This window comes from Lissotriton vulgaris, chromosome 1_1, assembly GCF_964263255.1.
Source record: "Lissotriton vulgaris chromosome 1_1, aLisVul1.2, whole genome shotgun sequence".
NCBI lineage: Eukaryota > Metazoa > Chordata > Amphibia > Caudata > Salamandridae > Lissotriton > Lissotriton vulgaris.
In genome coordinates, this window is record NC_141685.1 from 614,993,468 (window position 1) to 615,012,658 (window position 19,191).

At 44.8% G+C, this 19,191-nt stretch overlaps 1 protein-coding gene across 2 annotated transcripts in view; it reads right to left on the reverse strand.

The window, feature by feature from the left end:
• The window catches only part of USP33 (ubiquitin specific peptidase 33), a 325,757-nt gene that overhangs the window by 204,477 nt on the left and 102,089 nt on the right, over window positions 1–19,191 (reverse strand). For both annotated transcript variants that reach the window (XM_086954140.1, XM_086954147.1), the window contains exon 9: window positions 7,356–7,434. In XM_086954140.1, the coding sequence (XP_086810266.1) occupies window positions 7,356–7,434 (79 nt within the window). The remainder of the gene's footprint in view (window positions 1–7,355; window positions 7,435–19,191) is intronic.

The following is a 19,191-nucleotide window of genomic DNA, read 5'->3' on the forward strand; positions in this document are numbered from 1 at the left end:
TGGAATACATAACATGGTGTACTGTTTTCTTTGCTTGAGTCAGAAACAACTCCTAACATTTTAGGCATATAACAGTAGCACAGCTGCAGCTTTCTAACAGTAGTTTTTATCATATAACCTGAGTCTCTCCCTTTGGAGTCAGAGAGGAGAAATACAGCAGAGAGACCTGCCTGGAATAGACGCGCACAGAGCCTGACATGAAACCTTGCGTAAACTGAGTTTGCACTCATGATGCGGACCACTTAACTACATTTAGCTGGTATGGGGTCCGCTGCCAATCCCAGAGGTCACATATATTGCTGCGCCGTCACAGTAAGGGCAGGCCTAGACAGATAGATAATTTGCCATGGTGGGGATGTTTATTTTATACAGCCTGTTAGTAATGGTAATTACTTTGTTTAGTTTCATCTGCCTAGTGATCGCAGCACATTTGCTTTGTGATAGACTAAGACAGTTTCAATAAATGTATTGTAAACTTTGTGTCTTTATTATGTTCACTACATGCATGCATGAGTGAATGAGTGTCAAAAGGTTAGAGTATGTTTCCACAGTCCCTTCGGAGGCTAGAGGGTCATGTTCTAGGTTGCCAAAGTCACCCGCTACTCTGGGAAGGTTAGGAGTTCCGGTGAGGCACGGTGAGCTAGTCAGGCTCTTGACCGACAGATACTGGCGTTGTAGAGAGACTTAGTCCCTACATTCTGACGTCCAGTCATCCAAGGGCATGGTTCTGCTTTACCAGCAGAATCCCTGTGACAGGTAGGCTTCTTGTAAATGTACGGACATCAAGCTGTGCCTTCTTGAAGGAAAGACACAAAAAATGGAAGCTCAGGTCTCAAAACTCCCTCCCACCTCAATCCCCAATCGCCCTCAACTCTAATTTTTATTTCACCAGGGAATACATGGAGTGTATTTTGCTACTACTTCTTTCATGACCATGCACGTTACCTGCTTTCTTTTGGCACATGTTCCAAGAGTCTGAAGATGCCAATACAAACTTGAAAACCGAACCGGTCTAGCATCTCAAGACTGCTTAAGACCTTGACAGACACCTCTGTTGCAAATACTTTCACAAATGCATATAAACATTTGTACTCTATGCCTGGGGTTACTGAACAACGTATAGCTTGGTTATAAAACCACAGGTGAGTGTGAATACACATTTTTGATTTCTTCACTCTCATTATACACATCTACTGTTGGATGCGCGTCTTTCCATACCCAACGTGCTCAGATTTATTTCTCAGCACTGCACTGTGTGGGGCGTGGACACCGGGGTAGGGCTTAACTCGCTGTGGAAGGTGCTCTCCTTCAGAGGCATTGTGGGCCATTGGGCCTTGCTGAGGGGCTGATGTTAGGCACCACCTGTGCCATGGCTTCTTAACTGTTCTTCTGCAGCAACCGGGGGCGACAGGTCTTATTTTGGATTCTTATTATACCTCCCAATTCAAGATGGTGCCCCCTCAAATTTGTTTCTGCCTTTTTACACAAACCAAGATGTCTAGTTACTTCTTCCTGAAGCCATCCTTTCCCTTAAAAGGCACATTTCTCGAATTAAGGGGGAAACTGACCTGAAAACAGAATTATTGTACTGGAGAAAGGCATTGTAATGTACCTCTACAACAGCACCCTATTCGGCGAACATTCCCCTACTGGGTATTCCCACATCACAGGGCAGACTTGCAGGGAACAGGATCCGTGGCTGGGTGGAGAATGGCGTGGCAGATGTTGGGGCCTTTTTTGGAGATGGGACCCTGCGGGATCACAAATCCTTTTTACAGGCCACAGGTGCACCAGCACATTTATACTTCTTGCATGCTACGGTCTCCCATTAAATTAAAAACACCTGGGCCCGCAACGTACTGAACCCCCACAGCATACCCTGGTTCACCTCTTACATTATAGGGGGAATGTGGGACACTTAGTCAGGTGGCTATATACAGGTGTTCGCACACATGCCGCAGCAACACTTGCATCCCTTAGAACGAAATGATCCGAGGACTCCGCTACTGAAATCTCGGACAAAGCTTGGAAGTGCTTACTTGAACACCCCATGAGTTTCCCGTAACTCTAGACTAAAGTTTATACAGACCATGGTTTTTCACAGGTCATATCTCACCCCACAGCGGATCCACTCTGTTTCCTGAGGCTCCCCATAATTGTCCTAGTTGTAAAGGAGACAAGGCTGACTTCCTTCACATACTGTGGTCATGCCCTCGCATTCGGGACTACTGGGATGGCGTCCGGGGTGAGATCACACACATTCCCACTGCAGATAACGTTCTGCACTGTCTCATGGGCCTTCGTAGACGTTCAAGTAAACTGAAGGTACAACTGAGATTTGCAGACCTGGCCCTCGTCCTAGCAATCCGAGCTCTTACTATTAGATGGAAGTCCCCCAGGTGCCCAAAGTTGTCCAGCTGGCAAGATGACATGATACAATGGGGGAAAGCTGAGAGTGTAGCCCTAAGGAGGGAGGAGAAGGGAATCCAGAAGCGACCCATCTCAATGGAATGGGATGTCATGCTACAGGTTTTGAACTTCTTGACCCCCTGCATGGTACCCCGACAACATAGTTACGACTCTTCGACCACATATTCCAAAGTCCCTGAACACCAGACCCCCGCTCAGTTACTTTAGCAACATATAGACCCCTTAGGTAAATACCGTTCAGACCCCCCCCTTGCATACTAATGGCATTACCATACAATAGACCAGGAGCTTGGGATGGGAGGGTTAGGCTGGGAGGGCATAGTTGGGATTGTTTTTTTCAGTCTAAGAGGAAAAATCTGCTTTGTAGTATGAATGTTCAAATATTACTGTAGAATTGTACTTGAAAAATGTCGTTTGCACTTTTAAGTGATCGCAGTTCCTCTACAGCTACATTATATGTATCACTGTATAATGGTTTCATATGCAGTACTATTTCTGTATGCCCATAATGTGGGTAAAAAAAAAAAAAAAAAAAAAAAAGAAAATGACCGTTTTGTGATAATTCTACACTGTCAAACTGCTAAGGTTCCTCAATAAAGTTTGTTAAAAAAAATTGGGGGGGAACTGACCTGCTGAAGACACGTCTCAAGCATTCTTGTTGCTAGTACAAGCTCCTAGTCAGTGTTCTTACTTGCACTGTTTAATTAGTTGTTCGTTTCCACTCTTCCTGCGAAGATTCTTGGATCCCCGCTGCGGAGTCCAGCACTTCATGAATTCCATCTGGAGGTTTTTGGTGCCACTCGCTTTTCCTCCAACCGAGGTGGTCTCTTTCCAAAGCATCCACTGACTGGACAGAATTCTCAGTTGGCATGGGGGCTACCGCAATGGAGCACCCTTTCTTAGGATTCGAGGTCTTCTAAATTTGGTCAGCTACCAACATCTTCCATTTTAAAGTTTAGACTCTAAAGGCACCTTAATCACAGACAACTGCTGCTTCAAACATATTGACGAAGCTACCTGCCGGGAAACCCACTGCGGGTAGCTGTTGCGCATTAAAATTTTAAATATAAAATAAAATATTGTTCAGGCTGGGTGATTAAGATATGACAGATAAGGTGACAACGAGGATATACAGATTATTCCACAAGGGAATCTTTCTGGTTGTCAATTAAGTCTTCAAGATGGGAATTGATTAATTAATTGATAGGATTAAATGGATAATATGATTTAATGGAGAAGGTAGTTGACATGTTTAGTTGACAACACAATGACTGGTGGTTGATTGTGGTTGAAGTACAGCTTTCTCGTCACAGGTAATGTAGTGAAAAATTTGGCGATCAACAAAGCTGTAGGCAATAAAGACACAGGCCAACAAAGTAAGTGCATAATATTTCGGATCATTTTGTTAGGCACAACTGTCACATCAATTAATTCTTCTCTAAAGAGGGATGCAGGGTATCCAGAGGATAGGCATATAGCATATAACTACCTCTGAACCATTCAGCTCTTGTTTAGAAAATCAAAATGGGCAATTGAGACAGTTTATTTCCCTCAAGAAATTCATCTTTTTAAGTGCAGCAAAATAATCTACTTTCTTGATCGTTACTTACAACAAAAAAAAAACTGGGAAATGTCACTGTTGAGAAAAATGTTTAGGATGAAAACAATAAATGTGCTCCTTTTGAAAGCTGTAACAGAAAATCCTTTTCAGATCATGGGTTTTGCATGATCTAAAAATATGTTTTTGTCCTCAGGGTGATGCTGACAATTAAAGTTTGAGGTAAAAAATACTGTGAAAAAGTGAGAGATCTGAAGTGAGTGCAGAGAAGGATATAGAGGTATGAGAGGAATAGGCAACACAGATTTTATTCAAATGATGTGCAGTTGAGCATCTGAAGGAGCGTGCCTTCTGGTGGAATGTGGTACAAAAGGGGGTGGTGATGGATTAAACCCAGATCTTTTGACTGGGTGTGAGTGTTTGATTGATTCAGATGCTCCGTCCATCACCACCCCCTTTTGTACCGCTTCTGGTGGAGTGTAGCACCAAATCACCCCACTGTTGAGGCTGGCTTCCAGAACCGAACAATAATATGTTACACGATAACCCTGCTACTGGAATACATTTTGTAATGCTGAAATAAAATAGAATTTACTGTGAATTCTTAGCCTGACAATAAGAAATAATTAAAAGTATATGCATTCATGAAAACTTCAGTACAGTAGATTGTTTTTCCACCTGCCAGTTCAGTAAGTGGCACCCCGGGAAATTATCCTGGGGTTACTACATTCGAGAAAGACTGAAGAACATACATATGATAAGGCGTCAAGTGGAGAGACAGATTTCAGGGAACTAGCTGCAACACTGTATGCTTCACAATATTTTAGTCCAAGTAGGGCTATGGCCACTGACAATCTTTCTAACTGACGTGAATATAAAATCGAGTATGGGGAAAGGAGTTTAGAAATCCACAATATACTACCTCAATTCAGTAATGTAGGAAGCCTGTTCTCTATATAGTGTACCAAAAGTAGGTGCACTGTGTAGAGTCCAGGTATCCCTAAGTAGTATGCAGGGGCTTACTTGAACAATCCCAGGGTGCTCTATTTGTGGTAGTGTGGTTGAGCAGCCTTAGGCTTATCAGACGGCAGTGTTAGACATTTGCTGCACACACAGAGCCAATAAATAAGACACGCACTCAAAGAAATCTGATACTCCTTTATAAAAATAACACATATTTTAGACACCAAGAGCTTCTGGATCAGGTAAGTACTTTATGTGTTAGCGATTTCAGACACTTAGAAACACAGCTGTCAGATTTGAATGTGGTAATGTTATCTCATGAGAGAAACATACATGGCAGACGGTCATTTGTCAACGGCTTACAGGACTGTTCTTCTGGACTTAAGGTAAGTATGTGCCATGGTCCAAGAAAGCACCAAGAGTTCAAGCTTACCTGCTCTTGGGTGTCCATGTGCAAAGGTGCTTTTTGCGGCGGTAGCCTTGAATGCTAAACATTGAAGTCAAAGGGGAACAGTGCCTGCAAAGAAATGCTGGAAGTCGGGGGACCAGTCCGGCAGAACCCAAAGGAAGGCTCAGCTCTTGAGGGTCTCAACACCACAGATACATTATCAGTTTCAATGGACTCTGGTGTATAGGTGTTTTATTCGGCGGGTAGGCGGGTTTGAAGCTCTTAGAGTTGTCGGTGCAGCTGCAGAAGGAGAAGAAACACAGCAATAAGAATTCTGGCGTGAAGCTGGCATCTATTGGAGCCCCTGGACATGCAGATCGGTTTTGGCGCACTGGTGTTCGGGCTGAATACAAACAAGCCTTGGCGCTTTCAACAGGCTCCGGTATCCAAGGTATTGGTTCAGGGAGCCTCCAGGTCAATCAGCGTCTCGAAGACTGGATGGGTCTATGGAGCTGGCATCCTGAATACTCAGTGACCTCCTCCTGGGCTCCTGCTGAATCGGTGGACCCAGTGGTCAGCAAATCAGTAAACTGGACTGAGCAGTCGGTTCCTGCAGGCAAGAGGCTGTCTGGTTGGGAATGTGCTGGCAGCCCTATGAAGCTTTTGAAGGGTGGACAGCTGTCGGACAAGTCGGGTCTTTGCAATTGTCAAGACAGAAGCAGGCAGGCAGGGTTTGGCGCCAAGTCCACAGCTAGTCCTCAGTTCTTGTGTTCTTTGGCTCTTTGTACTTCTTTAGTCCGGCAAATCTGTTTTCTCGGTGTTGGGGGACCACCTAAATGCTCAATTTATGGGCTTTAGGGAAGCGTAAGATAAGCTGTTTGAAACTAAACACTAGAATTTTCTGTGAAGCCATCACGTAGCGGGGTAACTCGTGATGACCAGTGACCAGCAGTACATGTGCTAACCTGGCTTCCCAGATCACTTGCAATATTTAGTAATAGAACTAGACATCACAGGGCCAGATCTGTTCTTGCAAGTATGTCCTCACATATACTAAAATGCACCCTGTCTAAGGGCTCCCAGGCCTGCTGTAGGGGGTGACTTGTATATAGTGCATGCAATGCACTTTGTATCAGACAGGGTGAATGTCCCATGTCATGTTTTCAAAATGGTTTGTACCATTTATCGCAGCCTCCATGTAATTTGTTTGTGGGCCCTTTGGGTGGCTTAAGACATCCTGTAACCCTTAGGAACACCCGTAAGTACCCATATCCCAGGTACCCAGGGTACCATTTACTAGGGACTTATAGGGGTGCTAAAGTCCTTGCCAATTGGGTTACAATTTGACTTTCACTTGTTTAGAGAAACAGCACTTACACTGAGGTCTGGTTAGAAGGTCCCAATACACCGTCCGAGTTGAAAACCAACATCTAGTTGTCAAAAAGGGGAGAAAAGGTGGTCGGGGGTCAGGGGGAGGGGGAGGGAGAAGGGAAACTGCAACACAATTCCAATTACCTATAAGTAAGCTAATAGGACTTGCCACGTAACAAGAGAGCCTGCAGAAATTTAGTGGCTGATATGTGGCACAGGTGTGAGAGGGATACAATCAAGGTAGATATTTACCATTTTGTAGAAGAATAGCTGTTCTAGGTCTGTATATGCTACTAAAAATGTTTATAATGCTTTTTCTTAAAAATGTCTGCTTGCTGTACTGTGGAGAAATATTATTAGCATCACAAATGCTAAATATTTGACATATCCTACACCCAATGTACCTTAGAAAAGTATCTGTAAATGTACTAAAATAACAACTTTTATTTCGAGAGATATACTTTTTAAACCGGACTAAGGCTTTTTCTTCTGTTAGGTCTGCTTTTTTTTGGACAGTATTTGGTTTAAAATGTAACAAGTGACAGAAATGCATTTCTGCTCAGTTTAGTTTCGTAAAATCAAAATTGTTTATTAAGAAACAAGAAGATACAAAAATATAGACTTCAGACAAAGATTATCACATACCTGTTGGGAATAGCCACGAAACATTGGATTTACAGATTTAATCCCTTGAAACAAATGTGTGGGAACAACTGAGCCAGGTCTGAAACAAAATATTAACATCATTTCAATTAGCAGAGGTACGGTTTCAAAGTTTTGTGTTAATGTAGTTGAATATGTGGTAGGGTTAGATATAAAAATATTGCAACTGCATTCAAAAAATGATTAACAGAATATTATAAGCAATAGTGTATTTACCTAACGGTAGACTGCTACACTCCTGACTCATAACATGATTTTTTGAAGCAGTCATTTGGAACTTACATACCTGACTGGAGACATATAAATTGTTACCAGCATATGACTCTGTAATTGGTTAAATCATAGGTGTTAATTTTCCGTATGTCCCTGTTTTTAGTTGACAATCTAACATGAGGGGATAAAGTCAAGAAGGTTAAAAGATGGCCTCTTTCTTGTGACTTTTGCTATTTCCTCTTCTCTCAAGATGGGGTAGTGCATTGGTGGGCACGTAAAAACCAAATGCTCACCTTTCTGAGCCTATTTCTAAATGATTGACGGGCATTCCCACCTGGAACTCCCAAAAGAAAAACAGTTTGGAGGGCCTGGAGGATGCAGGAGAAAAGCGGACCATACATAGCCTATGAGAAAGCGAACAGACAGTATGGATGAATATTCAAATAAACTTCACAGGAGTAAATAAAGACCATAGAGGGCTGGGGGGAGAGAACATACACAGGAAGGTAACATGCAAATTTGCTCTTGAAAGACCAGATGCTGCCACATCAATGAGGTGCAAATGGGTCACTGTTTGTTTGGCAGTGCAACAAAGATGCAAAACCTACAGAGATGTTAAAGAAATCTGGATGTGAGGTGTTGAGAAACAGATGTGCTGTGGAAAAGCGGCACAACCATTAATCTGCACCCCAGGTCTGTTTTAGAACTAGAAAAATAAACCACACTTCATCTTCTCTCCTATGTGCGCCGAAAACAGTGTGTAAAATTGTACACAGTCAGATTAGACAGTGGCAAACCCATGGTTACCCATCTGCAAATAGGTAAAACCAAATCAACCTTCTTGGTAGGTGCCGAAAGAGGCGATTAGCTTTAGGATGACACTGGCAAGCTGGTTCACCGAAAAGACTTGTGCTTTATCATCATCATTGGCAAGGTGATACTGGGAAGATCAGGATCTGCTGGACTCGTATATCTGACCTTTAAGCATTCTGGGGTGGCAATTAACAGGAGCCGGCAGTGTGCCCATCAGTCCAGCAGAATCAAGTAGCCCAATGGCCATGCTCACAAGAAACAAAAAAGCCACCATGGAAGAAAAGAAAAAAGAGCAACAATGAGTTTTTCAAGTCAGGGCCTCAAGTTTTAAACAAGGCCAAAAGGAGCTGGGGACATTTTCCCAAGGACAGTGATTAGGGTAAAAGATGGATGACTGTTATAATAGTCAATTAATACTACTTATGCAGATGTGATGTTGAAAAAGCCAACATTAAGGAGGCAGTGAAACCAATAGAGGGCTAGGGGATTTCCAATTGCATCCTTCAGCAGGAGGAGTAGGTAGCAGATTTAGCTGCCTACGTACGAACTGTAAAATGTTAAAAACAAAGAGCAAGGGGCATACTGGATGTCCTGCATACATTTTGAAATTGATGAAGCGAGCTTCAGAAATTATTTTATTCTGACTAGTGGATTCATTTCCCCATAACATGAACTAATCAATTAATGCGCTGTTGCATGATTTGTTCAATTAACTCAACCTAGATTAAGTTTGCACCACACATGAACTCGCGGGAAACTAATAATATGTGCTCTTGTTGCATTTGCAAGTCTGTTTTGTAACACATAACTAGCATTGTTTTGTTTGTCATGTCTGTCCTATTGTCTTTGTCACTATTAATATGCGGCAGATTATTCATGGCATGTGCTTTTTATATGTGCTTACATGTTTGTCCTATGTTGTGTTTGTCTGTCTGTGTATCATTTAATCATCTTTTTACTCTTTCAGAAACATAAAGCTGGATTACATGAAGAATGGTAGATATTTTATGTGCTGCTTTATTTGTTTGCTTTTGCTAAATGTCTTTTATTAGTGGGTTAATTAATAATTAGCAAGGGTTGGGTGTACAGAAGGGTTTGCTTTACCTGAATTAATCACTCTTTTTGTGTTTGTTTAAATACTAGCTTGAGAGTGGTTTGAGGCCTAGCCTCTGTTTCTGAAGAAAAGTTGGTCGGCCTGTACGTGAGCAGAGTTGGAGCCAAGTGCAGTCATCTTGGAAATATTCCATTGAACTTTGGAAAAAGACATAACCTTTGAAAAAGACTGGCTCTAACAAAAGAGACTTATTTCACGAACTGCTCTGGATGTTCTTTTTACAAGGCTGAGGAAGTGTCAGGCATAATTCTGCCGAGCTTTGGTGGAAGTCAGATTGGCAACTTTTAAAATGTTGCAAAGCTCGGAAGTCATGTCACTCTATGTCAATGAACAATAGCAGGGTGACGTACATACCCTGGAAGAGAGGCGGCTTTGGTGGTCTGACAGCCATCAACCAATCAGAGTGCTGAACTTTTAAAAAGAAGTACGTTTAGTTAAATTTGAGAGCAGAAATGATATAAAATTGGCTCTCTTGAAGGGATTGGGGCTGACTGTTTCCTGGGGGCGAAGTGCTGTCCGATTTCCTTTGGATTGTAAGCATTCAACTGTTTATTAATTTGTTTCCCTTTCAGGTCAGAAAGCTAACTTAGAGAATAAGATTTATGTTTTTCTTTAATTCATTATTTTGAGCAATGCTGAATTGACAGTTATCTTTGTGCCAATGTTTAATGCATTTAACTGAATACAACTAAATGTTTGATTCTAATAAAGAAAGTTAATAAAGATTATTCAATTATGAATTTTAAAATAAACTTTTAAAATGACAAGCTGGTCTTGTTTATTGTAGATAGTTTATAGTAAAAAAAAACATACATATTAGATACATTCACCTCATGATTCAGCTGCTCTATTGTTTCTTATGGGCCTGGTATTGATTGGTAAGTGTGATAGTGGATTGTGACATCATTTATAAAGTATTTTAGTTGCAGCGCTGGATCAAAATTGACCAAAAAAAGCAATGAAAATGAACTCAAAACTAGGTCTTGGACAACTCAAGGAGGAGCACATACCCGAGTATCCTGCAGTCTTTCCCTTGAGCAGAAAAGGTCTAGCTCCCTGTCCCAGATATAATGCACATAAGCACGACATACTACATAATCAAGAGTGTGCACAGCATATGTTGGTGTTTAAAATCTGTAAATAAGAGCTAAGGCATTGGCGAAGCAGGGTGATTGAGTGAAGTGCCTAGAAGCTTGAATGGATGAAAGTAGACAGGGAATAGTAGAGGTAAGACCAGGCAAATCAGGATGGGCCAGTGTACAGCTGGCTTTCAATGGGAAACTGCTGGGAGTATGTAGGGTATTGCAGAGTACACCAATCATTTATGAATTGATATATGCTTTGTTTGTGGACAGCTGTGGTCTTACTTTGATCCTAGCGGGAGCAGGTTAGTTTTTTAGCCCTCTTTTGTGACCATTTTTTTCATGTGTAAGAGCTCTGTAAACATTAGAAATGCAAGGCAACTTCCTCCACAAAAACCCAAACGTTCGTTGACAATATAAACTATATTATGCTACAGTTTGTGCCATGGTTTGTGCGTTGTGAAATGAGAAATGGCAACACTAACAATGACAAAAATATTTATTACGCTTGTGTAGGAAGTTAGCTCTGTAAATACTATACCAAAAGGAGGTATAGTGTGCACAGACACCAGGTATTACCCAAAGGTATAGCAGAGGATAAAGTACATAATTTACTCTCAATTTAGTGGTAGCTGGGCTGAGCAGTTAAGCTTAACAGAGGGTAGTGAAAATGCATTTGTTGTACATACAAGGATTAACGCGGGCCAATGTTTGTAAAAATATTACTGGCAAAAGGTTTGGATAGGCATTAAAAATATTTTACATGTGCATCAAATACTTTGCAAGGTCAAATAGATACTTAGTGGTTTTTCTCCGAATGAACACAGTGCAATACAGAGAGAAACCAACGGAATCCTATGGGAGGAAAGAGGGGTCATTTATACAAGTAAGCATTCGACTTAAAAGTTTAGTCTTTGGAAGGTTTGACCAACACAGTGGCAGGGCAGTGGCGTAACGACACTTTGAGCTCTCCGGCCCAAGTGCTGTGCTGTGGGGGCCCCCTGCACCGTGGGGGCTGCGGGGGCCCGTGTTACACCCATGTACAATGGTTGGACCAAGGTAGGTACTGCACCACTAGCGGCATTGGGCCGGCCGGGTACCGAGGTCACTCGGCGCACATTTTTGCCTATTGGAGCTGGGGGTAACTTGACGAGGCACAGGTTACAAGTAATTACCCACGGATCAGGGACACAGACCCGAGGGGTTGAGTTGAGCATGGGGAGAGGATGGCCACAAGGTAGCACCAAAACAACACCACCAGCGGCACATGGGCAGCCCGGTGCAAAATCGGCATCGAGCTCCCAATGTGTTTCAATGGGGGAATCTCGGTCACACACAGAGGCTGCAGGCTTGGTCCAGGAAGTTGGATGAAGCTGACCACCAGTTGGAGAGGTAAGTTGGGATGCAGAGCAAGACCTGGGCACTGTCAGCTGGGCTCGCCGAGGTCAGGGTTGAGGATGCAGGGGTGCTTTTTGGTGTCGGATTCTCTTTACCGGAGCTGGTCCGCAGGACCTTTCATGTTGAGGCTGCAGGCGACTTTGTCGGGTCTAGCAGAGGTCAGCCACTGATGGAGTTGGGGTCTGGGTCGCTGGGGAGACGTCACTGGACAGGTAAGCCACTCCGACTCGGGCTGTCAACTGCAGAGGGGGCTGGGATTGTGGATCTGCCTGAATCCAGAGTACTTGGGTTGTTTCTTTTCTGGACAGATTCGGTGTCCATAGGAGAAAAGAGTCATTGTTGAAGGCAGCTCAGGTCTCTGGGGTTCCTGGAGATGGCTAGCTGCAGGACACGCCGGCTTCTTGAGCATAGTCGCTGGAGGGGACGACAGGCTGGTAGGGCTGGGGTCAAGTCAGTTGTCCTCTTCTTATCCACTGCTGCACGGCTCTTCGGTCCTCTTCGTAAGTCGTCAAATCTGAGGAACAAGGTTCAAGGGAGCCCTTAAATACAAAATGTAAGGGTTTTACTGATGTTGGAGGGCACTAGCCAATGGCTACTGTCTCCTAATGTGACTGCTCCCTCCCTTTCTGCAGATGGGGAACATCCCTATCCCGATTCCTATTGAGCCTTATTCTTCAAACCAAGATAGAGAATTCTCAAGGGAGGGGTTCACCTCAGCTCCTGGCCACCCTGGGGGTGTGCAAAGATATGGTGGGCACTCCTACTCTGCTTACTAATTTTCCCGCCTGTCCTGCTGCCAAAAAGTGGGATTGGGACAGAGGCGGGCATATCCACTAGTTGTAGCTGCCCAAATCAGCATAACACAAGTTGAGTACCTTTAAGGCTCACCGCCATGTGTTGCTGTCCTGCAAGAGGAAGGTGGAAAGCACCTCCACCAAGAGCAGGCTTTGTTCCGAACCTCCAAGAGCACAAAGGCTCTCACTGCATGAGGTCAGAAACCGCAGTATGCAATGATCACAATAAGACATCACAAAAGAAAAACAAAGCATTTTCAGATTTTCCAGCATTTACAATAAACAGTATAAACTTTGAAATAAATCCAGCTTAAACAGAGGTATCATATGTTTCTGCTCAGCCAAGGAGCATCCTTGCTTGATAAAATGGCAAGCCAAAAAGTCCATCAGGTAAAGACAGTACCTCAAGCCTAAGAGCCCGAAGACTGATCTTGCAAGCTGAGCTGCAAAGCACTCAATATCAGCCTAACATGCATATTTTGTATTAAAACGTTCTTCCCCACTACACGGTATGTTCAAATAAGATGGCTGTTACACTTGGGGTTAAGAAACCAGGTTCTAAACATCAAAAATAAGAACACTAGGCATTGTGGCTCCGCTGCAGCATCAAAAGACAAAATCTTTGGCGAAGACAGCTAACAGGTAGGAAAACTCACAAACTGATAATTATGAAGTGACTAACACTGTAAATTAACTTGTTAGAAAGCACTGAAATAAAATCCATTCAGCATGGCAAAAGTTCCTCTCAATTTAAATGTCAGAAATAAACCTTAACTCTAATAAATAAGGAAGAAAAAGATGATGCAATGCTAACTTTTCTGTGTGGTCTCTTTATATTTTTTCACTTTTTTGTGACAGTTTTTTTTTTTTTACTGACATAACTTTGGGCACTGTGAAAACACAATTCAACATTATGACAGTAGATGTTCTCTCTTTCCCAATAACATGAGCGACAAGGTAAAGCAGCTCGAGGTCAATTCATCCAGTCTGGTGGACGACGTGTCGCAGTTGCAAACCGAATTCTGGGATCTCCAAGCCTTTAAGAAGCAAGCAGAGGATAAGTTGGACGATTTTGAAGGGCGCTCCAGGCGAAACAATGTGCGCATTATTGGGGTACCGGAAAAAGCAGAAGGGCAAGCGGTGGACCTGTTCACTGATGACCTCATCACGATGCACCTATGCCCCAAAGACCTGTCAAGTTTATTTGTAGTCGAGAGGGCCCACAGAGTCCCAGGTGGACGGCCTAAACCGGGGGCGCCTCCACGACCAATCCTGGCTCGCCTGCTGAATTTTAGGGACCATGATATCCTCTTGCAGAGTGCTAGAGTAGCCCTGCCACTCAAATATGAAAATGCTTCGAACTCGTTTTTTCCGGATTTCACTCAGAATGTACAGAAACTCAGGCGTACCTTCCTTGCAATCAAGAAACTGCTCCGGGACAGGGGAGTAAAGTATTCGATGCTCTTTCCGGCTCGCCTATGGGTCGAATCCAATGGGAAAGCCTGGTTCTTCGAACACCCTGAGGAAGTGATGGACTGGCTGGCGGGATGCGAGGGACCACAACGCCAACTGATATTCCATAGTTGACAAATCAAGGAGAGACCGTGATTTCAGACCTGGTAAGACACTTTTCTACCCTTGCACCGATTGGAGGAGAGAGACACTGATGTGACGCCGGGGGCCAGCGTCCCCTCCCCCTCACTTTGGTAGCATAATGCTCACACTGAAAACCAATGGGACTCTAGGATTGCCCAGCTGAGGACACAACTTAGAACCTTCAGGGCTGGGGCCGGCTGCAGGGGCGTTTGCTCCCCATAGTTACCTTCTTTTATGGTTAGCAGGTTGGGTGACGGGCACTGCACTGTTGTTATATCTGAGCAGTTTTGAGCTCAGACTGCAGGGTAGCAGGGAGGAGGGTTTTGGGGCTGGGGCAGTGGGAAAAGTTCGAAGAAATGTCCTTGTACAGTTTAATTGGTTGACAATCAAGATGAGACAGCTGGATATTCTGCACCTTATACACATAGATAATAATCGTACACATGTTCGCACAGTTAAAACTACTTAGCTGGAATGTTAAAAGACTCGGAGACAGGCTGAAACGAACATTGGTCCTCCAATACCTCAAGCGTCACTCCCCAGATGTAGTGCTTCTTCAGGAGACCCACCTGAAGGGAATCACTTGTAGAGCCCTCAACCGATGGGGCTATAGGATGATTGCTCATTCAGATTTTACCACAAGCTGACGAGGGTGGGTATCATCCTGAAAGCTACATGTCCCTTTACTTTGCAACATACACAAATTGACAATGGGGGTAGATACGTAGCTGTTACAGGGAGGTGGGAGGGATACACCCTCTATTGAGTCTTGGTCCCCCCCCAGTATCCAACACACAACATTAAAGGCCCTGGGACACTTCTCTTGGAACTCCCTGAGGGTCTCCACCTAGTGGGTGGAGACTTTAATGCAGTCGCTTCGGGCTCCATGGACCGACACCCCCCGAAGGACCGAAATCCATCGAGCCGCTGGTTGCCCAACTTCCTTGACTCCCTGGGGCTGACAGACACATGGAGGGCAGTGCATCCTACCAGTATACAGCACACCACCTTTTCGGGAGCACACAAGAGCTTCTCTCACATTAACTATGTGCTTACCCCTGCGACACAGACGGCTTACATTCGAGAGGTCAAACATCTAGCATGGGGCATCACGGACCATTCCCCCTTACAGGTGCAAATAGGGTTGGGAGAAGCACAGGGGGGAGGAATTGTGCCAATCAACCCATGGTATCTGCGAAACCTGCAAGTCAAAAAATAACTTTTAAAGTCTATTCGGTTTTACTTTCAGGAAAACCAGGGCTCAGTTGAATCTCCACAGATTCTAGGGGAGGCCTTTAAATCTGTTGTCCAGGGGAGTGCCATTTCTCTCATAGCTGGGACCAAAAAAGAGAAGCACAGAGAATTGGAGAAAATTGAGTCAGACATTTTAGACCTTGAGAGGCGTTCGGATGGGGATCCAACACCTGACACGCTACACCTCCTGAACTTAAAAAGGGAGGAATACAAAAACATAGCCACGGATAAAGCCAAGGAATGGGGGGCAGAAAGAGATGGCAGGATCTATGAGTGGGGAGATAAGGCCAGCAAGTTGATCGCCTGGCTAGACAAGAAGGAACGAGCCAGTAGACTAGTTTCGGAGTTGACAGTTGAAGGCGGCAACACAATTAATGAGCCATGGCAATAACGAATGCATTCGCAGAACACTTTGGTACCATATACCAATCCATTTCGTCCCTGGGGGAGGAAGATTCTAGAACCCTTCTACGGGATATCAGGCTGCCCATGCTCTCCCCGGATGACAAACTATATCTCGACAGTCCCATAGCGAATGTAGAGCAGGCCATTCAAAGTCTTAAATCAGGAAAGGCTATGGGTCCCAACGGGCTCCACATTAAATTATATAAGCTATGCCCAGACATGCTCTCCCCGTACCTAAAGGCAATGTAAGAAGAAATTAGAAGTGTGGGCGCCCTCCCACCGGACCAGCGTCTAGCCTCTCTGGTGGTTATCCATAAAGAGGGAAAGCCTAGGGATATGTGCTCGTCGTACCCACCCATTTCCCTTCATAACTCGGAGCCCAAAATCCTCACCAAGTTACTCGCAACCAGGCTTATCAAGGTTATAAGCAGTTTAGTGCATGCTGATTAATCGGGCTTCATGCCTCAGCGGAACACGGCCTGGAACCTGGGGTGAGTACATGGTGTCCTGGGCAGGGCTAACACGATCCAGGAAGACGCCATCATATTGTCCCTGGATGCCTCGTTGGCATTTGACACAATAGAATGGCCGTATCTCATGGCTGTTCTGGAGAAGTTGAGCTTCGGACTTACCTTTATATCTTGGATCAGACGGATATATGGGACACCACAGGCGCAAGTAGTAATAAACAACAAGAGCTCTTAGGCCTTCGAGTTTAGTCGAGGTACCCGTCAGGGGTGCCCGCTGTCACCACTATTTGCTTTATCCCTGGAACCACTGGCAGCCTGGATCTGGCAAGACCCTGTTGTTCAAGGACGGAGATGGTCACTGGATTGGGAGGATCGCATCTCGCTATATGCAGATGACATACTCCTTTTTCTAACTTCCCCCCATAGATCACTCAGAAGTATCCTTGACATTTTCACTGCATTTGGGCGACGCTCCGGTTTTTCAATTAATTGGGATAAATCGCTAATGTATGTACTTCATGGCGTCCACCCCCCCCCGTTTGTTTGACGATTGCCCAATTCAGACCACACAGGGTGGATTCTGATATTTGGGATTATTTGTCACTCCTGACCCTAAACTGCACTATGAAAGGAACCTGCACCCGGAGGGATATTGCTGCATCGAAAAGGCTGCCTCTCTCACTCTTAGTGCGGGCAGTGTTATTTAAAAATTATGTCTCTGCCCCGCTTCTTATACGCACTGTAGAATGCGCCCAACCCGTTGCCATCCATTTATTTCAGGGAAATAGTGGGCCTTCAGAGGGAATTGCCCTGGAATGGGAGACCTCGCATAGCGCAAAAGAAAACTGGTCCTCAACCGGTATGACGGTGACATAAGCCTCCCAGACTTTAAGAAATATTATTGGGTTGCCCAACTTGCTGCTATCAACCAAGCCACTTACCGCGACCCGCACGATCCAGGATATGCCATGGACAGATGGCTTTTGCCAGGAGGAAACTTTCTAGTGGCACTGTACTCCCCTCGGAAAAAACTGTCGCTCACTGGCCCAACCGAACATGCGGTGAGGGTCTGGCATGATGCCCAAAAAAGTATGGGCTGGAGAGACAGACTCACTCTTGCCACCCCTCTGTGGGATGCAGCTAGGTCTGCTGAGATACTCCAGGGGCTTTGATAGATGGGACCTCATAGGCATATCGTGTATAGGCAATCTTTGGTCCAAGGGAGAGATACTACCATTTTCTACATTGAAACAACAACATGAAATGGAAGACACAGAATTCTTCCGTTATTTACAGATCCGCCATGCTCTCTATGCGAATATACCAAAGATACATCGCTCCCTGACTCCTCCCCGCTGGAGGATAGGTTACTAGATGGCTACTTGCCAGAAAAAGCAGTTTCCCTTACATATAAGAAACTACTGCATTATACCCCTGACCCCCTTGAGAAGCTTAGGGAGCAATGGGTGGCGGACGGTCTTGAAATAGATGACGAGGAATGGCGGGAGGCGGTGGCATCCCCCCGGGAGGTGGGTATCTCCGTCTGTTTGAGGCTGATCCAATTCAAGATCCTTCATAGGATTTACATCACGGAACCGCAGTTGCTATGCATGGGGAGAAGGTAGGAGTGAATGTCGTAGAGGGTGTGGGCAGATAGGCACATTTATGCACATCCTTTGGAAATGCGACCACATCCAGAGATTTTTGCAGGAAATACATCGGACCTATAGGACCGTGAGACTGGTACGTTCCCAAAGTCCCCTGATTCAGATCGAGCTAACCATACTAGGGTTATCAACAATGATCACACCAACCCTCATAGCTCGTCCCCCAGCAGCTCCAACTGGGCCGCCTCGAGACTTTTGACCACCTCCACACTAGTCATCCACCTGAACGGTGAAATTAGTACGCCTCCAAAGTCCCCCGAATCAAGTAGAGTCAAACCATCTCCCCTTCCACCTATGCATGCCGCAGGTACTGCTCCTGAACCACTGCCCCCCTGCCCTCTAGCACCTCCATCCCATATTGATCTCGAAACCCTGCACTCCAGAGCGGCCAAGCTAACTCAGAGCATTCATATTTCCATTCTGGACTTAATAAACCTCCTTCGCCTTGCCAAACTCTCCCTCGCCAACCTGAAACCCCCACTGATATCCACCCCCAACGCCCCAAAGCCTCCTAAGCACCCACTTTCGCTAACCTTAAGACACCTCCACCCGTGCAAGCAATCTTAACACATATCAGAGGAGGAATCCAGAGCACTCGCCTTCTCTTAATCCTACTGCCACCCCTTCTCCACTAGACCTCACTGAAAACTAAATTCTAGCCATCCTCCAAGACCACAATCCTGTCCTAGTCACCCCGTGTCCACTAGGTGCGAGTCCTGAACACACCATCAGCACGGTCACCATCAACCCCAACAGAACAGCTACCCACCGTAATAGAAGTGTGATTAAAAACAACCTTGCGCCTGTACTCCTGCCCACACAGATCCCTGACACTCCCCCCTGATCCCCCTATCAGGTCTCTTAATCAACTGCCGATCAGCAGTTCAGCACGCCGCCGATATTGCGGAACTCATCCTGAACCAAAACGTAGACCTAGCAATTCTAACTGAATCGTGGCTCAACGACTACTCATCCCCCTGCCTAGACCAACTAGTTCCTCCCAACTACAACA